At 53.1% G+C, this 20,366-nt stretch overlaps 1 protein-coding gene across 1 annotated transcript in view; it reads left to right on the top strand.

Moving 5' to 3' along the window:
• Window positions 1–20,366, top strand: part of EPHA10 (EPH receptor A10) — a 52,591-nt gene that overhangs the window by 23,517 nt on the left and 8,708 nt on the right. The window contains exons 9-16 of the mRNA XM_038758632.1: window positions 5,605–5,760; window positions 8,630–9,001; window positions 10,082–10,206; window positions 10,426–10,585; window positions 12,907–13,015; window positions 15,610–15,665; window positions 17,502–17,627; window positions 20,105–20,290. Coding sequence (XP_038614560.1) covers window positions 5,605–5,760; window positions 8,630–9,001; window positions 10,082–10,206; window positions 10,426–10,585; window positions 12,907–13,015; window positions 15,610–15,665; window positions 17,502–17,627; window positions 20,105–20,290 — 1,290 coding nt within the window. The remainder of the gene's footprint in view (window positions 1–5,604; window positions 5,761–8,629; window positions 9,002–10,081; window positions 10,207–10,425; window positions 10,586–12,906; window positions 13,016–15,609; window positions 15,666–17,501; window positions 17,628–20,104; window positions 20,291–20,366) is intronic.

The following is a 20,366-nucleotide window of genomic DNA, read 5'->3' on the forward strand; positions in this document are numbered from 1 at the left end:
TGGGCAGAGGGATTGGGGGCATTCCAGGCCAGGGGAAGGACGTGGGCCGGGAGTTGACGGCGGGACAGGCGAGAACGAGGTACAGTGAGGAAGTTAGCGGCAGAGGAGCGGAGGGTGCGGGCTGGGCTGGAGAAAGAGAGAAGGGAGGTGATGTAGGAAGGAGGGGGCGAGGGGATGGACAGCTTTGAAGCCAGTTGCTGAGTAGATCCTGAGAGTCCGTCCTCCAGGGCGTGTTCAGACCTGGGAGATGGCACCGCGCCCTGGCCCGTTATTCCCAACATCCCAGTTCATTCATCTCAAAAATCTCTCGCAATCTCCTAGGTCCGTCCTCTAGAAACAGTAATTGCACTGAATTCAGATTTCAGTTGAAATCATTCAATCATTCATTCATTCAATCATATTTATTGAGCGCTTACTGTGTGCAGAGCACTGTACTAAGCGCTTGGGAAGTACAAGTTGGCAACATCTGGAGACGGTCCCTACCCAACAGTGGGCTCACAGTCTAGAAGCGGGAGACAGACAACAAAACAAAACATATTAACACAATCAATGGCTTTCATTGAGCAACTTTTTATTTCCTGCCCTCAAGAAGGTTACACTTAAATGGAGGAGGCGGACAATAAGCGTTTACAGACGGTAGCTGAGGAAACTCAAAAGGATAAAGCAGGAAATAGTATAAAAGGCATTAGGGTGAAAGAACTGAAAGAATAGTTGAATGTCTAGAATAAATGTCTGGTCCAGTGCTCTGCACACAGTAAGCGCTCAATAAATATGACTGAATGAATGAATATAAGCTAATCCAATTGGACACAGTCCATGTCCCACATGCAGCTCACAGTGTTAATCTCCATTTTACAGATGAGGTCACTGAGGCACAGAGAAGTGAAGTTCATTCAATCATTCATTCAATCGTATTGAGCGCTTACTGTGTGCAGGGCACTGTACTAAGCGCTTGGGAAGTCCAAGTTGGCAACATATAAAGACGGTCCCTACCCAGCAACGGGCTCACAGTCTAGAAGGGGGAGACAGACAACAAAACAAAACACGTGGACAGGTGTCAAGTTGTCAGAATAAATAGAAATAAAGCTAGATGCACATCATTAACAAAATTAATGGAATAGTAAATATATGCAAGTAAAATAGAGTAATAAATCTGTACAAACATATATACAGTGATTTGTTGCAGGTGGCACAGCAGACAAGCGGAGAAGCGGGGATTGGAATCCAGGTCCTCCTCACTTCCAGGCCCAGGCTCTATTCATTCAGTCGTATATATTGAGCGCTTACTGTGTGCAGAGCACTGTACTAAGCGCTTGGGAAGTACAAGTTGGCAACATATAGAGACGGTCCCTACCCAACAGCGGGCTCACAGTCTAGAAGCGCTTATTTATGTATCCCCAGGCCACACTGTGGGGGTCATCTGCACACTGTGTGGTCAGACCGTTTGACCCACCTTGGCCTCTCCATCTCCCACAGTGAATTTTAACTGTTGGGAGCATCCGATTTGAGTCCCGAGGCCCACTCGATATAGGACTTGTGGTTTCCTTCCTTCCCCTTTTCTCCCCTCCTTCCTCCCCTCTCCTTTCCTGGGCTAAGTGACCTGGGTGGGGGTCATAGGCTCAAAGTGTGTGGAGGGAGAGTTGGGATACTGAGTCTGGGAAGGATCGATCAATCAATCAATCATATTTATTGAGCGCTTACTGTGTGCAGAGCACTGTACTAAGAGCTTGGGAAGTACAAGTTGGCAACATAAAGAGACGGCCCCTACCCAACAGTGGGCTCACAGTCTAGAAGGGGGAGACAGAGAACAAAACCAAACATATTAACAAAATAAAATAAATAGAATAGATATGTACAAGTAAAATAAGTAGAGTAATAAATATGTACAAACGTATATACATATATACAGGTGCTGTGGGGAGGGGAAGGAGGTAAGACGGGGGATGGAGAGGGGGATGGGGGGAGGATGAGAAGGAGAGGATGGTTTGGGGAGAGCTGTTTGGGGGTCAGTCCTCACTTGGGGTGGACGGGAAGCTGCAACCTGTAGCCACTTAGGAAGGCTTCCTGGAGGAGGAGGGTAGGGAAGAGAGGCCATCTCTCTCCCCAAATGCCCTCTCCCCCACCCTCCTCATAAGGGAAGAAATCCCCTTTCTAGCCTCCAAAAAGATAGAACCTGGCAGTTCTGTGTCGGACTCCCTTCCGGCTCACCCATGCACGAGTCCCACTCCCCGAGCGTTGCTGGACTTATCCTGAAAATGGGTTGTTTCTCTTACCTGTAATGTAAGAGAAACCTGCCTCCCTGCTTGACTGTAAGCCCCTCAAGGGCAGAGTTTAGCCTACCAACTCTATGGAACCCTCCCACAGGGGGTTAGTACACTATTTATTTTGTTAATGATGTGCATTTAGCTTTAATTCTGTTGGTTTTGACGACTCGACACCTGTCCACAGGTTTGGTTTTGTTGTCTGTCTCCCCCTTCTAGACTATGAGCCCGTTGTTGGGTAGGGACCGTCTCTATATGTTGCCACTTGTACTTCCCAAGCCCTTAGTACAGTGCTCTGCGCACAGTAAGCGCTCAATAAATATGATTGAATGAATGAATGCTTCATCCAAAGTAGGCGTTCACTAGATCCTCTTGATTGAATTGCAGCAAGAGAGACTGAAGTTAATAATAGCTAGATTTTAAGATGCTTGAGGGCAGCGATCAGCTCCATTAACACCACTGCACTCCCCCCGAACACTTAGTTCGCTGCCCTGCACAGAGTAAACATTCAGTAAATATTACTGAGAAGCAGCGTGGCTCAGTGGAAGGAACGCGGGCTTGGGAGCCAGAGGTCATGGGTTCTAATCCCGGCTCTGCCACTTGTCAGCTGTGTGACTTTGGGCAAGACACTTTGCTTCTCTGTGCCTCAGTTACCTTATCTGTAAAATGAGGATGAAGACTGTGGGACAACCCGATCACCTTGTCCCCCAGTGCTTAGAACGGTGCTTTGCACATAGTAAGCACTTAACATAATGCCATTATTATTATTATTAGTATTATTACTGACTTCAGGAAGAATGTCCCAAGGGGGAGCAGAGTGAGATTTAGGAATAGGCGTGAGCTGGAGGGAAAATAGTGCAATAATCTTCCCAGGAGGGCTCTTTAAAGGAGAAACAGTTCCTGTTCCATCTGTTGAGACAGAGGGGTGGCTGCTTTGACCTCGGAAGGGCCCTGCCAGCCCCAGAGCTTGCTCTCCGGTGAGCCTCCGGCCTGCCAGCTGTAACGCCGAGATTATCGGCCTCGTGCAGGTCGAGAGTGACATTTACCGTCGCCTTTGGGCCGTCGCCTTAATCTCTCTCCTCTCCCCGGGGCCGGCGATTCGAAAGGTCAGACCTCATCTGCTTGTTTGAACCATTTCCATCAGGAAACGGGGGCCTCCGAAGCGGGAAATCGCCGCTGCTTCTGGCTCCCCTGCAAAAACCGCTGTGGGACCCCACCCGCCCCTTCTCCCCTCACCTCCTGCACCCCTCCAAGTCGGCAGAGACGACCCTGGGTGGGTGGTCTGACCCGGGGACCCTCAATTGACAGCTCCCCGCCCCACCGGGGCCGCCTTGGCTGTGCAAACCTGCTTCAGGCCGTGCTGGAGACCGCGGATGGAGGTGGAGGGCTCTCTGAGGAGCTCAGTGCAGTACTGGTTTTCAGAGTTCATCCTTGGTGGTGAGAGTGGGGCCAGAGCCAAAGGGCAGGGGTGGGCCAATTTGAGGTCGGCCGAGGGGTCGAGCGCCTGGCCGATGGGTCGGTGTCCTCGGGATTAAGGGGTCTAGACCTGAGGGGGAATAATAATAATAATTTTGGTATTTGTTAAGCGCTTACTAGGTGCCAAGCACTGTTCTAAGCGCTGGGGGAGATAACAGAAGGAGGCCACACACAACGAGCAACACCCTTCCCCGTCCATCCTTCATAGAATAACCTCACTTGGAGACCGAAGAGGGGCAGGATTGAGGAGGGCGTGGATAGCAATGGGTGAAAAGGAGCCAGCGGGGTGGAGGAGGAGGATGGGGTGGGAGGCTGGCAGCTGGATGGCGTTCTGAGTGAGGGCCAGAGAATTGGTTCCCAAAGATTGCCACAGAAGCGGGAAGAGAAGCCAGCTTCTTTGAATTATGTGGCTTTTATCCACCCCACTGCATACAAGGGGCTGTTTCTACAGATAACTCTTCATGTATGTGTACCTGTGTGGGACATTTAGGTGATTGAATGAGGGTGTGATTATTCATGTGTATGTTAATTGTTCACAAGTGTTCATACGTGGCCAATTGGCTGCGCTCCCCATGAGGCAGAGGAGAGAGGACCTTACCATCAGCCTTCCAACAGCTCGCCTCCTCCTTTTTTACTTCAGCGATTTCCTAAATCAACCCAGCTGGTGCTGTTTGCTCCTCCATCACCAACCTACTCACCGTACCACAGCCTCATCTATTTAGCCGCCGATCCCTTGCCCACGTCCTGCCTCTGGCTGAGAACTCCCTCCCCCTTCACATCCGACAGGTCACCCCCCTCCCCATTTTCAAAACCCTTCTAAACTCCTTCAACTCCTTCCCTAAATCCTCATTTCCACTACTCCCTCTCCCTTCTGTGTCATGTATATACTTTGATCTGTACCCTTTGACCTCTTGATATTCACCCCACCTTCAACCCCGCTGCGCTTATTTACAGCCTTGGGATTTATATTCATTTATTCAATCATAGGTACTGAGCACAGTGTGTGGAAAACACTGGATTAGATGCTTGGGAGAGTACAGTATAATTAATGTCTATCTCCCCATCTAGACTGTAAGGTCCTAGTGGATGGGGAACGTGTCTACCAATTCTGTTGGTCGTTTGCACACAGTAAGCTCTCACTAAATACCATTGAATGATATCCATAGTTTATTTTAATGTCTGTCTCCCGCTCTAGACTGTAAGCTCCTGAGAGGTAGGGAATGCGTCTACCACCTCTGCTGTATTGCACCCTCCCAAACATTTAGTACAGAGCTCCACACTCATTCAGTCATATTTATTGAGGGTGTGCAGAGCACTGGACTAAGAGCTTGGGAAGTACAAGTTGGCAACATATGGAGACGGTCCCTACCCAACAACGGGCTCAGAAAATACCATTGAATGATATCCGTAATTTATTTTAATGTCCGTCTCCCGCTCTATCAATCAATCAATCAACCGTATTTATTGAGTGCTGACTTTGTGCAGAGCCCTGTACTAAGCGCTTGGGAAAGATGGCAACATATAGAGACAGTCCCTCCCCAACAGTGGGCTCACAGTCTAAAAGAAAGAGAAGGAGGATGAGGATGAGAGGGGAAGGGAAAGAGGCTGAAGAGGGGAGGGGAAGGAAAGGAGTCTGGGGAGGACTGTAAGCTCCTGAGGGGTAGGGAATGTGTCTACCACCTCTGTTGTACCACACTCTCCGAAGCGTTTAATACAGCGCTCTGCACTCAGTAAACGCTCAATATATACTACTGATGGATTGATTGGCTCTCCACGCAACTGGTGGTTGTGTGGTGTGCCCAGGGCCTGATTGTGGTTCTCCCCGTCTGTCTTCCCGTCCCGGCTCTTCCTCTGTGCGTCTCTCCAGCCTGCCCCTCGGGGTTTTACAAGTTCTCCCCGCGTTGGCCTCTCTGCTCCCCCTGCCCGGAGCACAGCTTCACCGTGACCGACGCCTCCGCCCTCTGTGCCTGCCAGGAAGGCTACACCCGCTCGGCCGCGGACCCCCCGACGGCCGCCTGCACCCGTGAGTCCCGGGGCCGGGGTGGGAAGAGACCTGGGGGCCGGGAGAGGGGAGGGTCCAAAGGCCGGTGACCCCCGCGCTGGCCCCCCCCAGTGGAAAGAACACGGGCTTGGGAGTCGGAGGTCGTGGGTTCTAATCCCGCTCTGCCACTTGTCAGCTGGGTGACTTTGGGCCCGTCACTTCGCTTCTCTGGGCCTCGTCTGTAAAACGGGGATTGCGACTGCGAGCCCCACGTGATCACCTTGTATCCTCCCCAGAGTGTAGAACAGCGCTTGGCACGTGGTAAGCGCTTCATAAATGCCGTGTTCAGTCGTATTTATTGAGTGCTTCCTGTGTGCAGAGCACTGGACTAAGCTCTTGGAAAGTCCAATTCGGCGACAGATGGAGAAGGGCCCTACCCAACAAGGGGCTCCCAGTCTAGAAGGGGGGAGATGGACAACATAACAATAATAATAATAATAATAATGCATTTATTAAGCACTTGTTATGTGCAAAGCACTGCTCTAAGCACTGGGGAGGTTACAAGGTGATCAGGTTGTCCCACGGGGGCTCACAGTCTTAATCCCCAGTTTACAGGTGAGGTAGCTGAGGCACAGGGAAGTTAAGTGACTGGCCCAAAGTCACACAGCTGACAGTTGGCAGAGCCTCAATAGCATCATTATAAATACTACTGAGCAGTGTGGCTCAGTGGAAAGAACATGGACTATAGATAGTCTGTAGATAAAGAGAATAATAATAATAATGATGGTATTTGTTAAGCGCTTGCGAAGCAGCGTTTTAAGTGCTGGGGTGGATACAAGGTGATCAGGTTGTCCCACGTGGGGCTCCCAGTCTTAATCCTCATTTTCCAGATGAGGGAACTGAGGCCCAGAGAAGTGAAGTGACTCGCCCAAAGTCACACAGCTGACAGTTGGCAGAGCCAGGATTAGAACCCATGACCTCTGACTCCACAGCCTGTGCTCTTTCCACTGAGCCACGCTGACGACCAGCGCTTAGAACAGTGCTTTGCACATTGTAAGCGCTTAGTAAAGGCTATGATGATGATGCTTGATGATGCTTTATGATGATGATGATGCTTTTCATATAGTAAGTGCTTAATAAAGGCCATCATGATGATGATTGATGATTGGTGATGATGATGATGATGCTTGATGATGATGAGGATGATGCTTTGCACATAGTAAGCGCTTAGTAAAGGCCATGATGATGATGATTGATGATGATGATGCTTTGCACATAGTAAGCGCTTAGTAAAGGCCATGATGAGGATGACTGATGATGATGCTGCTTTATGATGATGATGATGCTTTGCACATAGCGCTTAGTACAGGCCATGATGATGATACTTGATGATGATTGATGATTGATGATGATGATGATGATGATGATGATGCTTTGCACATAGTAAGCGCTTAGTAAAGGCCATGATGAGGATGACTGATGATGATGATGATTGATGATGATGATGATGCTTTGCACGTAGCAAGCGCTTAGTAAAGGCCATGATGATGATGATTGATGATGATGATGATGATTGATGATAATGATGATGCTTTGCACATAGTAAGCGCTTAGTAAAGGCCATGATGAGGATGACTGATGATGATGATGATGCTTTGCACATAGTAAACGCTTAGTAAAGGCCATGATGATGATGATTGATGATGATGATGATTGATGATAATGATGATGCTTTGTACATAGTAAGCGCTTAGTAAAGGCCATGATGAGGATGACTGATGATGATGATGATGATGATTGCTGCTGCTGCTGATGCTTTGCACATAGTAAGTGCTTAGTAAAGGCCATGATGATGATGATTGATGATGATGCTTTATGATGATGATGATGCTTTGCACATAGCGCTTAGTACAGGCCATGATGATGATGCTTGATGATGATTGATGATGATGATGATGATGATTGATGATGATGATGATGCTTTGCACATAGCGCTTAGTACAGGCCATGATGATGATGCTTGATGATGATTGATGATTGATGATGATGATGCCTTGCACATAGTAAGTGCAAGTGCTTAGTAAAGGCAATGATGATGATGATTGATGGTGATTGATGATGATGATGATGATGCTTTGCACGTAGCAAGCGCTTAGTAAAGGCCATGATGATTATGATGCTTTGCACATAGTAAGTGCTTAGTAAAGGCCATGATGATGATGCTTGATGATGATTGATGATGATGATGATGATGATGATTAAGCTTTGCACATAGTAAGTGCCTAGTAAAGGCCATGATGATGATGCTTGATGATGATTGATGATGATGATGCTTTGCACATAGTAAGCACTTAGTAAAGGCCATGATGATGATGATGCTTTGCACATAGTAAGCTAAGTGCTTAGTAAAGGCCATGATGATGATGCTTGATGATGATTGATGATGATGATGATGCTTTGCACATAGTAAGCGCTTAATAAAGGCCATGATGATGATGCTTGATGATGATGATGATGCTTTGCACATAGTAAGTGCTTAGTAAAGGCCATGATGATGATGCTTGATGATGCTGATGACGCTTTAGCACATAGCAAGCGTTTAATAAAGGCCATGATGATGATGCTTGATGATGATGATGATGCTTTGCACATAGCAAGTGCTTAACAAAGGCCATGATGATGATGATTGATGATGATGAGGATGATGCTTTGCACATAGTAAGCGCTTACTAAAGGCCCTGATGATGATGCTTGATGATGATGATGCTGATGCTCTGCACAGAGCAAGCGCTTACTAAAGGCCCTGATGATGATGCTTGATGATGATGATGCTGCTGCTCTGCACAGAGCAAGCGCTTAGTAAAGGCCCTGATGCTGCTGCTGATGCTGATGAGGACGATTGTGTGTGCAGGCCCGCCGTCGGCGCCCCGGGACCTGAGCTACCGCCTGAAGCAGACGTCCCTGCTGCTGCACTGGAGCCCCCCGGCCGACTCGGGGGGTCGCTCGGACGTGACCTACACCGTGCTGTGCCGCCTCTGCCCCCGGGGCCCGGGGGGGCCGGAGGGGGGCCCGGGGCCGGCGGGTCCCGGGTGCGAGCCGTGCGGGCCCGGGGTGGGCTTCGTGCCCCAGCAGACGGGGCTGGTGTCGCCGAGGGCCACGCTGCTGAACCTGCGGCCCCGGACCACCTACACCGTGCGCGTGGCCGCCCGCAACGGCGTCTCGGGCCCCCGGACCGACGACCAGCGCTACGCCGAGCTCACCGTGGCCACCGGGCAGGGGGCCCGTAAGGGGGCCCGGCCCCTCCCTGACCCCCGACCCTCCGGACCCTCCCCACCCCCTGCCCCCTGCCCCCCGGCCCTCCGGCCCCTCCCCACCCCCTGCCCCCCGGCCCTCCGGCCCCTGCGGCCCCCCAGCCCTTCTCCCCCCGGCCGGGCGGCCCCCAGCACACCCGCCCAGGAAAATCCCTTCGCTCCCCCAGGGGAACGGACCCAGCTCTCTCTGCTCTGACCCATCCCTCCTCTGTCCCATCCCAACCTCTTTTCCCCCTCCCTCCCTTCCTCCTTTTCCCCCTCCTTCCCTCCCTCCTTTTCCCCCTCCTTCCCTCTCTCCTTTCCCCCCTCCTTCCCTCCCTCCTTTTCCCCTCTCCTTCCTCCCTCCTTTTTCCCTCCTTTCCCCCTCCCTCCTTTTCCCCCTCCCTCCTTCCTTTCCCCCTCCCTCCCTCCTTCCCCTCCCTCCTTTTCCCCCTCCCTCCTTTTCCCCCCCCTCCTTCCTTCCCCCCTCCTTCCACCTCCCTCCCTCCTTCCCCCCTCCCTCCCTCCTTTTCCCCCTCCTTTCCTCCCCTCCCTCCCCCCTTTTCCCCTCCTTCCTTCCCTCCTTTTCCCCTCCTTCCCTCCCTCCTTTTCCCCTCCTTCCCTCCCTCCTTTTCCCCTCCTTCCCTCCCTCCTTTTCCCTTCCTTCCCTCCCTCCTTTCTCCCCTCCTTTCCTCCCCCCTCCCTCCCTCCTTTTTCCCTCCTTCCCTCCCTCCCTCCTTTTCCCCCTCCCTCTCCCCCCCCCCTCCTTTTTCCCTCTCCTCCGTCCCTCCCTCCTTTTTCCCTCTCCTTCCCTCCCTCCTTTCCCCCTCTTTCATTCCCTCCTTTCCCTCCTCCCTCCTTTTCCCCCTCCCTCCCTCTCTCCTTTTCTATCAATAAACAGACACATTCCCCGCCCACAAGAAGAAGAGACCCTGGGGTGTCGGGGGTGGGGGGTGGGTGTGGACCAGCGGGGGCCCAGGGGGCCCCAGGGAACCCAGGCCGTATCGGCCCAGCCCTCACGCTCGATTTTGCCCATTCTGTGCCTGACTCGCCCGCCTGCTTGTCCCCCCCAGCCCCCACCCCGGAGCCCGAGATTCGTCCAGAAAGGGTCGAGCAGACGAGGATCTCGTTGTCCTGGCAGGAGCCCGACGCCCCCGGCCCCAACAACACCGAGTATGAGGTCAACTTCTACGAGAAGGTGGGGTCCCCATCACCTCTTGACGTCCTGGAGGACAGGGATGGAGTGGGGAGGCTCCTAGCTCTCCCTGGTCCAGGTGGGATGGAAAGGCCGAGGTGGGGGAGCTTAGTTTGTGGCTGCTTCCTGGGGTGGGGGGTGAAGGGGGCGAACATGTGAGGGGCCGGGGGCGGACACCCATCAGGCTCAGGGTCGGCGGGTCTCCCGCCTTGCCCTCTCTAGGCCCGGAGAGGTCGGAGTCCCTCGACGGTGAGGACGGCCACTCCAGCCGTGACGGTCACCAACCTGAAGCCGGGGACCCTGTACATCTTCCAAGTCCGCTCCTGCTCCCCAGGGGCCGGGGACTTCAGCCTCAGCATCGAGGTGGAGACCCTGGGCGAAGGTGAGGGCCTCCCTGCTGGCCCAGGGAAGGACCGGGGTGAAGTGGCGGTCGGGGGGCGTCTCTCCCACCGCCTGCAGCTCTCCGGCCCCTTCCTTCCTCCCCACAGCTAACGGTCCTCCAGCCCCTCCTCCTCCGCGGACCCCTGCCCCTGCCAACTGGAAGAGAGGTGGTAGGGAGGCGATGCCAGGGATAATAATAATAATGATAGCATTTATTAAGCACTTACTGTGTGCAAAGCACTGTTCTAAGCGCTGGGGAGGTTACAAGGTGATCAGGTTGTCCCACGGGGGGCTCACAGTCTTCATCCCCATTTTACAGATGAGGGAACTGAGGCCCAGAGAAGTGAAGTGACTTGCCCGAGGTCACACAGCTGGCAATTGGCAGAGCCGGGATTTGAACCCCTGACCTCGGACTCCAAAGCCCAGGCTCTTTCCACTGAGCCACGCTGCTTCTCTGTTTTGCTGTCTATCTCCCAATTCTAGACTGGGAGCCCGTTGTTGGATAGGGACCGTCTCTATAAGTTGCCGACTTGTACTTCCCAAGCGCTCAGTACAGTGCTCTGCACACAGTAAGTGCTCAATAAATACGATTGAATGAATGAATATGCTGGAAGAGGAGGTGGCTAGTGGCAGGTGTTGGCAGGGGGAACCCACCCTTAACAATAATAATAATAATAATTTTGGTATTTGTTAAGCGCTTACTATGTGCCAAGCACTGTTCTAAGCGCTGGGGGGATACAAGGTCATCAGGTTGTCCCACGTGGGGCTCACAATCTTTATCCCCATTTTCCAGATGAGGTCACTGAGGCCCACAGAAGTGAAGTGACTGGCGCAAAGTCACACAGCTGATAAGTGGCGGAGCTGGGATTAGAACCCATGACCTCTGACTCCCAAGCCTGGGCTCTTTCCACTGAGCCACACTGCTTCACTTGATCCGATGACCAGGAAGCGCCCAGATTTCCCACTTTTCCTCATCTCCCCCTCCCTTTTGCGTCGCCCTGACTTGCCCCCTTTGCTGTCCCTCCCCTTCCCCCGCCCCCCAGGACTCCTGTATATATCTGAAATTTTATTTACTTCTACTGATGGCTGTTTATTCGTATTGATGGCCGTTTCCCCCGTTTTTCTAGACTGTGAACTCGTTGTGGGCAGGGATTGTCTCTATTGCTGTATCGTATTTTCATTCATTCAATCGTATTTATTGAGCACTTTCTGTGTGCAGAGCTTGGAAAGTACAATTTGGCAACAGATAGAGACAATCCCTACCCAACGAGGGGCTCACAGTCTAGAAGTCTTCTTTCCCAAACGCTTAGTCCAGTGCTCTGCACACAGTAAGCGCTCAATACATATGAATGAATGAATTTCCCCCGCCCCTGTCGGCCTTCGTGGCCTGATGTCCAGGAGAAGTGGAGCTGGTGTCCTCCATTGCCCCCTCCATCCCCCGGAGATGCAAACCCGGCCAAGGTGCTCACTGTCTGCGGCCGGACGGCTCTGGGCGAGGTCCAGCCAGCTTGTGCAGTCGGTGGGAGAGTTGGCTCGATTGTTCCTGGCTAAAGGGCTGGGCAGACAGATGTCCATCCCCTCCTCCCGCCTCTCTGGGAGCTCCGCGGTCCACAAATTGGGGTTAACGGGCCTTCAAATTGCCTTCACTTACCATCCAGACGACGTCTGCAGAACGAGTTGAGTCTAATAAAAGTCTTCCACGGACGTGTCGCCGTCTCGGGCCTCTCTGGGCCGGAGCTCGGTGAGCGGCGAGAGGCAGAAAGCCACTGGCAAGTTGGGCCTCGCCCGGCCCCGGCCCGATGGCCCTGCCGGGATGGCCCTCCCTGTCGTGGAGCCGACCAAACAACTCCCCGGACACAGTCCAGCTGCAGCCTCCAATCGGGATGAAAAGGCCAATGACCGGCAAGAGGAGGGGGGAGCCCCCCTGGGGCTGTTGGAACGACTTAGGTTTCTTTTTCCAGGAAACTTGGGTGGAAAGGACGTGGGGAAAAAGATGGGGTCGGGGTGGAGGGGCTTCTTGGGGAGGAGCCCAGGACCCCTGCCAAAGTGCGAATGAGGAGCTTCTCTTGGCTTGGGTCTGAGGGCTTCAGTGGCTACCATCTAGGGACTAAGGAGGGGGGTCCTTAGTGGCTTCTCTCACTGGCCTCAGACCCCCCATTTCCTTCTTCACAATCCCCCCCCACCCCAGCCGGAGGCAGCCACGGCAGCTTGGAGGGAGGAGGAACCAGGCACCCCCACCCCTTTCAGGCCATGGCAGTGTGGCCCTGGACAGCCCCTCTGGAGACTCCTTCGATGACCCTCCTATCTCCTTCTCCCCGCTAGCGGCCATGATGTCCAGTGAGCAGAATCCTCTCGTCATCATCGTGGTCGTGGCTATTGCTGTCCTGATCGTGCTGGTCTCCATGGTGATTGGGGTAATGGTCTGGAGAAGGTGAGCCACCCCCCCCCCCCCAACCCCCCACTGACCCCTCGGCCCCCCTCAGCCTCCCATCTCTCCTATCCAGTCTCCAGATCCCTCCTTTCTCCCCCCGGGACCTGCCTATAGACCCAGCCCTTCTGAGAGCTTCTGATTTGAGCCTCACTGACATCTCTGCAGGCAAAGGGTATTCAGAGTGGCAGCTGCCTTTGTTACGCCCACTGCACACAGGTACACAAACAGAGACACACACATGTCCTGAGTACATGCCTACAGACGCGTACGCATAGCTTCCAGCACACACAGACGTTCGAGCGCACCCTTCCACACCCACATCCGTGTGCAGGCATGCACGCCCTTCCTTCCCATGTACCGCAGCTGCCGCAGTCAGAAAGCTCCTTGCCCAGCGCTCCGGCAAGAAGGGGATTTAGGCTCTTAATTTGCTAAACGTCGGAGGGAATTGGCGCAGATGAAATAGATCTCCTGGCAGCAGTGCTACTGCTCAGAATGCGATTGGAGCTGTCTCTCCTCTCCTGGGCTCCATTGCTGCTGCAGCCCCCCTATTTGTCCCATCTGGGGGCACCGGGAATTGGGTCTGGGCCTGGAAGGGACTTCCTGAAGAGATCCACCCCTGGAAGGAGAAGACAGGGAGGCTGGAGGCGCATACCTCTAGAAGTCAATACCAGAGCTTCACGATCTCTTGTTGTCCCTCTTACTTAGAGCGTGAGCCCTGTGTGGGGCAGGGACTGTCTGATCCAATTAATTTGCGCTTAGAACGGTGCTCGATGCATAGTAAGAACTTAACAGAGACCACAGTTATGATCCTTTTTGCCTCTCCCCCTGCCCTTCAGCCAGTGAGAATCAAAGCAAAAGGTTAAAGAGCAATTATTATTATTATATCATCGTTAGATCAATTTAGCCACTAGCCTAGTCACTCCCAAAGCCTGCGGCTCATAAGAGTAATTGTGGATTTGTTCAGCGCCAGGGTAGAGGTAAGATAATCGGGTGGGCCGCAGTCTTTCTCACATGGGGCTGACAATCTAAGAGGGAGGGAGAACAAGGTATTTAAATCCCTGTTTTACAGATGAGGAGACTGAGGCCCAGGGAAGTTAAACCGACTTGTCCAGCAGGCAAGAGATGGAGATGGGATTAGAACTATGCTCTTTCCCCTAAACCGCTCTGCTGCTCCCCGAGCTGGGAGCTGGGACCCGCAGGGGAGGAGGGGAGGCTGTCAGTGAGAGTCCAAAACGAATAATGGAGCAAAAGCCAGAGCGTCTGCGACCCAGACCGAGCTTGGCAGGTTGGTGGATGGACAGACGCCTTCCTCTACCACTGCGGAGCGAGAGAGGGGGAAAACGTAGAGATACGTGGGGAAAGAGGGGATGGATGGGCGGGCGACTCCCTCCCAAGCCCTAGACATCTCCAATACAAGATCAAACCCTGTGCTTCCCAGGCATTTTCTCCCCGGGACAGAATCAGCTCCTTTGCTCGCTCTGTCTTTGGGCTGTTAGAGAAAGCAAGACTTCAGAGTGGCTTTTCAAGGTTTATTCTATGGGCCATCGGGTTGGGAGGGGGCCGGGGAAGGAGGGGGACTCAGACAGCTGGAGTCCGAGCTGCCGGGGGAAATCTCTGATGCAGATAATTGTGCCCGCATCAAAGCCGGGCGCTCCGCCTGCCTCCCCCACTCCGCAAGACTGGCGGGGAGAGAGGAGAGGCCTGGGGAGGCGTTTTATTAATCTAACAGATGTTTCAGCTTAATGGCCTGTAATTGTGAACTTTCAGAAATCAGAGAGAGATTAAACCGAAGCCGGAACGGGTAGGGTCCTTTCCAGCTCGAAATCCTTGGAAAAATAATTAAAAGTGGGGGAGAGAGAGTCAGACTGACAGGCTCAGAGGCAGAGACAGAGAACGAGGAGGAGAGAGAGAGGGAAAAGAGAAATAAAGCTTGTTAAAGCAGAAGCTGTGTCTCGGATCCCAAACACACCGGAGTTCAGTCCTCTTTCCTTCCCCGGGAGGGGTCTGTGGGCAGGCTCAGTGGAAAGAGCCCGGGCTTTGGAGTCAGAGGTCATGGGTTCGAATCCCGCTCTGCCAATTGTCGGCTGTGTGGCTTTGGACAAGTCACTTAACTTCTCTGTGCCTCAGTGACCTCATCTGTCAAATGGGGATGAAGACTGTGAGCCCCCCGTGGGACAACCTGATCACCTTGTAACCTCCCCAGCGCTTAGAACAGTGCTTTGCACATAGTAAGTGCTTAATAAATGCCATTATTATTATCATTAATGTGCTCCTCTCTCTCGATGGGGGTTGTAGAGGCAGGAGGGTCTGGACATCGGACCTAACTCAGGGGAGGAAATCAAGGCTAGGGAGGTGAGAGACGCCCACCCTCAGGGGAGCGGTGGGCCCAGAAATCCTGGTCTTCCTAGGGGGACCTTGGCAGCGGGGTGATGAGGGAGGAGAGGGATAAGGCGTAGGGCGGGTGTGGTGGTCCTGAGGGCCACCGTGAAGGGTCTGTATTGGGGCAGGGGGCTCTGAAAGCAGGGGGAGGAAGGGGTCAGGACTCCCGGGTCTGGGCCCGAGACGGAGCTGACCACCGCTTCCTCCCATCCCAGGCAATGTGGCTACAGCAAGGCCAGCCAGGACGGGGACGAGGAACTGTATTTCCACTGTGAGTTGCAGCCAGCGGGAGCCCTGGGCCTCCCCCCCCCACCCCCCACCTCCATCCCTATCCCCACTCCCACCCTCTCCGCAGCGCTCACGTCCTCTCCTGTGCTCCTGGAGACAGGCCGGAGCATCAACTCCTCCTTTCCTCCCTCCCCTTACATGCCAAGTGCCCTTCTTGGGGGGCAGTGGTCCCCCCTAGGAGAGGGTCCTGGACCCCCGACGCCACCCCGCTGGGCCTAGTCACGTGGTGCTGCTAGCCTTCCCCCACATGGCTTGGGCTTCCTGATGAGGTCACTGGGCTGGCAGAGATGTGTCTTGAGGCTGGTTTTGCTCCCCCAGAGCGTGGTGGATTCCCCCTTCCAACCCTGCCTCCCCCTCAATCCCCCACCATGTGAGATGGGGCCGAGGAAGCGGAAAGTGCTTGGCACGTAGCAGCTTGAAGCAGCGTGGCTCAGTGGAAAGAGCACGGGCTTGGGAGCCAGAGGTCATGGGTTCTAATCCCGGCTCCGCCACTTGTCAGTCATGTGACTTTGGGCCAGTCACTTCACTTCTCCGGGCCTCAGTTACCTCATCTGTAAAACGGGGATGAAGACTGTGAGCCCCACGTGGGACAACCCGATCACCTTGTATCCCCTCCCAGTGCTTAGAACAGTGCTTTGCACATAGTAAGCACTTAACAAATACCATCATCATTATTATTATTTTCTGTGCTTGTTACCTCATCTGTAAAATGGGGATGAAGACAGTGAGCCCCATGTGGGGCAACCTGATCGCCTTGTATCCCCTCCCAGTGCTTAGAACAGTGCTTGGCACATAATAAGCGCTTAACAAATACCATCATTATTATTATTATTTTCTGTGCTTCATTTACCTCATCTGTAAAATGGAGATGAAGACAGTGAACCCCATGTCGTACAACCTGATTGCCTTGTATCCCCTCCCAGTGCTTAGAACAGTGCTTGGCACATAGTAAGCGCTTAACAAATACCATCATTATTATTCTTATTTTCTGTGCTTCATTTACCTCATCTGTAAAATGGGGATGAAGACAGTGAGCCCCATGTGGGACAACCTGATCGCCTTGTATCCCCTCACAGCTCTTAGAACAGTGCTTGGCGCATAGTAAGCGCTTAACAGATACCATCCTCATTATTATTATTATTATGTAGTAAGCGCTTACCAAATACCATCATTATTATTCGAGGCCACTCTCCCGGAGTTCCGAGGCAAATCCGGATGGGTGGTTGGGGGAGGAAATCCCGAACCCCTGGGGGAGGAGAATCAGCCTCAGCCTAAGAGAGGAGGAGGAGAGGAGGAAATGGGGGCCCTGGGGTGGGTAGCCTTGCCCCCTCCCCTCCCCCAAGTCTGACTCAGGCTCAGCCTGTCCTATCCTTTAATAATAATAATGATGATGGTATTTATTAAGCACTTACTATGTGCCAAGCACTGTTCTAAGCACTGGAGTAGATGCAGGGTCATCAGGTTGTCCCGCGTGGCTTCACAGTTTTCATCCCCATTTTACAGACAAGGGAACTGAGGCCCAGAGAAGTGACTTGCCCAGAGTCACCCAGCTGACAAGTGGCAGAAGCGGAATTAGAACCCAGGACCTCTGACTTCTATGCCCGTTTTCTTTCCACTAAGCCCCGCTGCTGTCCTCTAGACTGTAAGCTCATTGTGGACAGGAGACGTGTCCACCAATTCTTTCGTATTGTACTCTCCCAAGGGCTTAGTACAGTGTTCTGCACATAGTAAGCGCTCAATAAATGCTATTGCTTGCTTTTCTGGGGGGGGTCCAGGGGTCGCTCACCGGCCGTGTCTTCCCCCTCCCGCCTCCCCGCAGTTAAGATCCCGACTCGGCGCACCTACGTGGACCCCGAAAGCTGCGAGGACCCCCTTCAGGCCGTGCACCTGTTCGCCAAGGAACTGGACAATTCGAGCATCAAAATCGAGAGGGTCATCGGGACAGGCAAGTCACTCCCTCCCCACTCATTCATTAAATCGTTCATTCATTCAGTCGTATTTATTGAGCGCTTCCCGTGTGCAGAGCACTGGACTAAATGCTTGGAAAGTCCAATTTAACAACAGGTAGAGACCATCCCTACCCAACAACGGGCTCACAGTCTAGAAGGGGGAGACAGACAACAAAACAAATAGAATGAGGAGACAGACAACAAAGTATATTTATTGAATGCTTACCGTGTGCAGAGCACTGTACTAAACGCTTGGAAAGTGCAATTCAACAACAGAGACAATCCCTAGCCAACAACGGACTCACAGTCTAGAAGGGGGAGACAGACAACAAAACAAATAGAATAGGGAGACTGACAACAGATTGTATTTGTTGAGCGCTTACCATGTGCGGAGCACTGTACTAAACGCTTGGAAAGTCCAATTCAACAACAGATAGAGACAATCCCTACCCAACAACGGACTCACAGTCTAGAAGGGGAAGACAGACAACAAATTGTATTTGATGAGCGCTTACCATGTGCAGAGCACTGTACTAAACACTTGGAAAGTCCAATTCAACAACAGATAGAGACAATCCCTACCCAACAATGGGCTCACAGTCTAGAAGGGGGAGACAGACAACAAATTGTATTTGATGAGCGCTTACCGTGTGCAGAGCACTGTACTAAACGCTTGGAAAGTCCAATTCAACAACAGATAGAGACAATCCCTACCCAACAACGGGCTCACAGTCTAGAAGGGGGAGACAGACAACAAATTGTATTTGATGCGCGCTTACCGTGTGCAGAGCACTGTACTAAACGCTTGGAAAGTCCAGTTCAACAACAGATAGAGACAATCCCTACCCAACAACGGGCTCACAGTCTAGAAGGGGGAGACAGACAACAAATTGTATTTGATGAGCGCTTACCGTGTGCAGAGCACTGTACTAAACGCTTGGAAAGTCCAGTTCAACAACAGATAGAGACAATCCCTACCCAACAACGGGCTCACCGTCTAGAAGGGGGAGACAGACAACAGATTGTATTTGTTGAGCGCTTACCATGTGCAGAGCACTGTACTAAACACTTGGAAAGTCCAATTCAACAACAGATAGAGACAATCCCTACCCAACAGCGGGCTCCCTGTTTAGAAGGGGGGAGACGGACAACACAGCAAAACAAGTAGACAGGCCTCAATAGCATCAAAATCGATAAATAGAAGTATAGGTATAGACACTTCATTAATAAAAGGAATAGAATAATAAATATGTGTAAATATACACCAGTGCTGTGGGGAGGGGAAGGGGGGAGAGCAGGGGGAGGGAGTGGGGGCGATGGGGAGGGGAGGAGGAGCAGAGGGAAAGGGGGGCTCACTCCCACCAGCCTTGGGCCTGCGACCCCAAGATGGTCCCTGGGCAACCCACCCACCCACCCTCCTTCGCAAGCCAGTCAAGTCGGGGGGCCCGTTGAGAGGTTCCAGAGTGGATCCCCCAGAGTCGTGGTGTGGGGGACAGCCGTGCGGGCTGGGGAGGGGGAAGCGCCTCAGCTCTTCAGGGTCCTTGGTTGGTGGTTTCCATGGAAATGCTTGCTCTTCCTCTCAAAAAAAAAAAGTTGGTATTTGTTAAGCGCTTACTACGTGCCAAGCACCGTTCTAAGCGCTGGGGGGATACAAGGTGATCAGGTTGTCCCACGCGGGGCTCACAGTCTTAATCCCCATTTTCCAGAAGAGGGAACTGAGGCCCAGAGAAGTGACGTGACTTGCCCAAAGTCACACAGCTGACAAGTGGCGGAGGCGGGACTAGAACCCATGACTTCTGACTCCCAAGCCCGGGCTCTTTCCACTGAGCCACGCTGCTCAAACCGCTGACTCCTCCTGGAAGGGAAGCCGACCCCAACCGGCCTCTCTCGAGCCCAGACCCTAGCGTCTCTGCCCCCACCCTAATCCGCCCCTCAACGTTTTCCCTGGGCTGGATTCATTCACCTACTCATTCAATCGTATTTATTGAGCGCTTACTGTGTACAGAGCACTAGACTAAGCGCTTGATCTCCTTGGGCGGGGAGCCTGCCCTCTCTGAGCCTCCTCTCCCTTCGGTGGGGATGAGAAATCGGTGTGCTGCCACTTTTTGGGGGCGTCTTGCCTCCCCGTACCCCTCCGCTCCTGGCACAGTCTTCTAGACTGTGAGCCCGTCGTTGGGTAGGGACCGTCTCTAGATGTTGCCAGTTAGTCCAGTGCTCTGCACACAGTAAGCGCTCAATAAATACGATTGAATGAGTGAATGAATGAATGAGAAACGTGTTCCAGCCCAGGTTTGTGGGGAAGGGGATGCCCAGAAGGTCAGTTGGAGGGGTCAGAGGTCAGAGAGCGAGGGTTGGGTCAGTGGCTTTCCTCCCCGAGAAGGAGGAGGAGGAGGCGGCGGCAGGTTTCCTGGGGTGGAGAGGGGGGCCTCAGACCCTGGTCCAGCCTCCCTCGGGACCCCCTGTGTGTCCGCAGGAGAGTTCGGCCAGCTGTGCCGGGGCTGCCTCCGGTTGCCCAGCAAACGGGAGCTGCCCGTGGCCATCCAGACCCTGCGGGCCAGCTGTTCGGACAAGCAGAAGCGCAACTTCCTGGTGGAGGCCAGCGTCCTGGGCCAGTTTGACCACGCCAACATCGTCCGTCTGGAAGGAGTCATCACACGAGGCAGGACGCCCCACCCACTCCCACCATGAGGCCTAGACCCCCCTCTTCCCCTTCCTCCCTTTCCCCGGGGGCTTCA

This window comes from Tachyglossus aculeatus, chromosome 16 (genome assembly GCF_015852505.1).
Source record: "Tachyglossus aculeatus isolate mTacAcu1 chromosome 16, mTacAcu1.pri, whole genome shotgun sequence".
Taxonomy (NCBI): domain Eukaryota; kingdom Metazoa; phylum Chordata; class Mammalia; order Monotremata; family Tachyglossidae; genus Tachyglossus; species Tachyglossus aculeatus.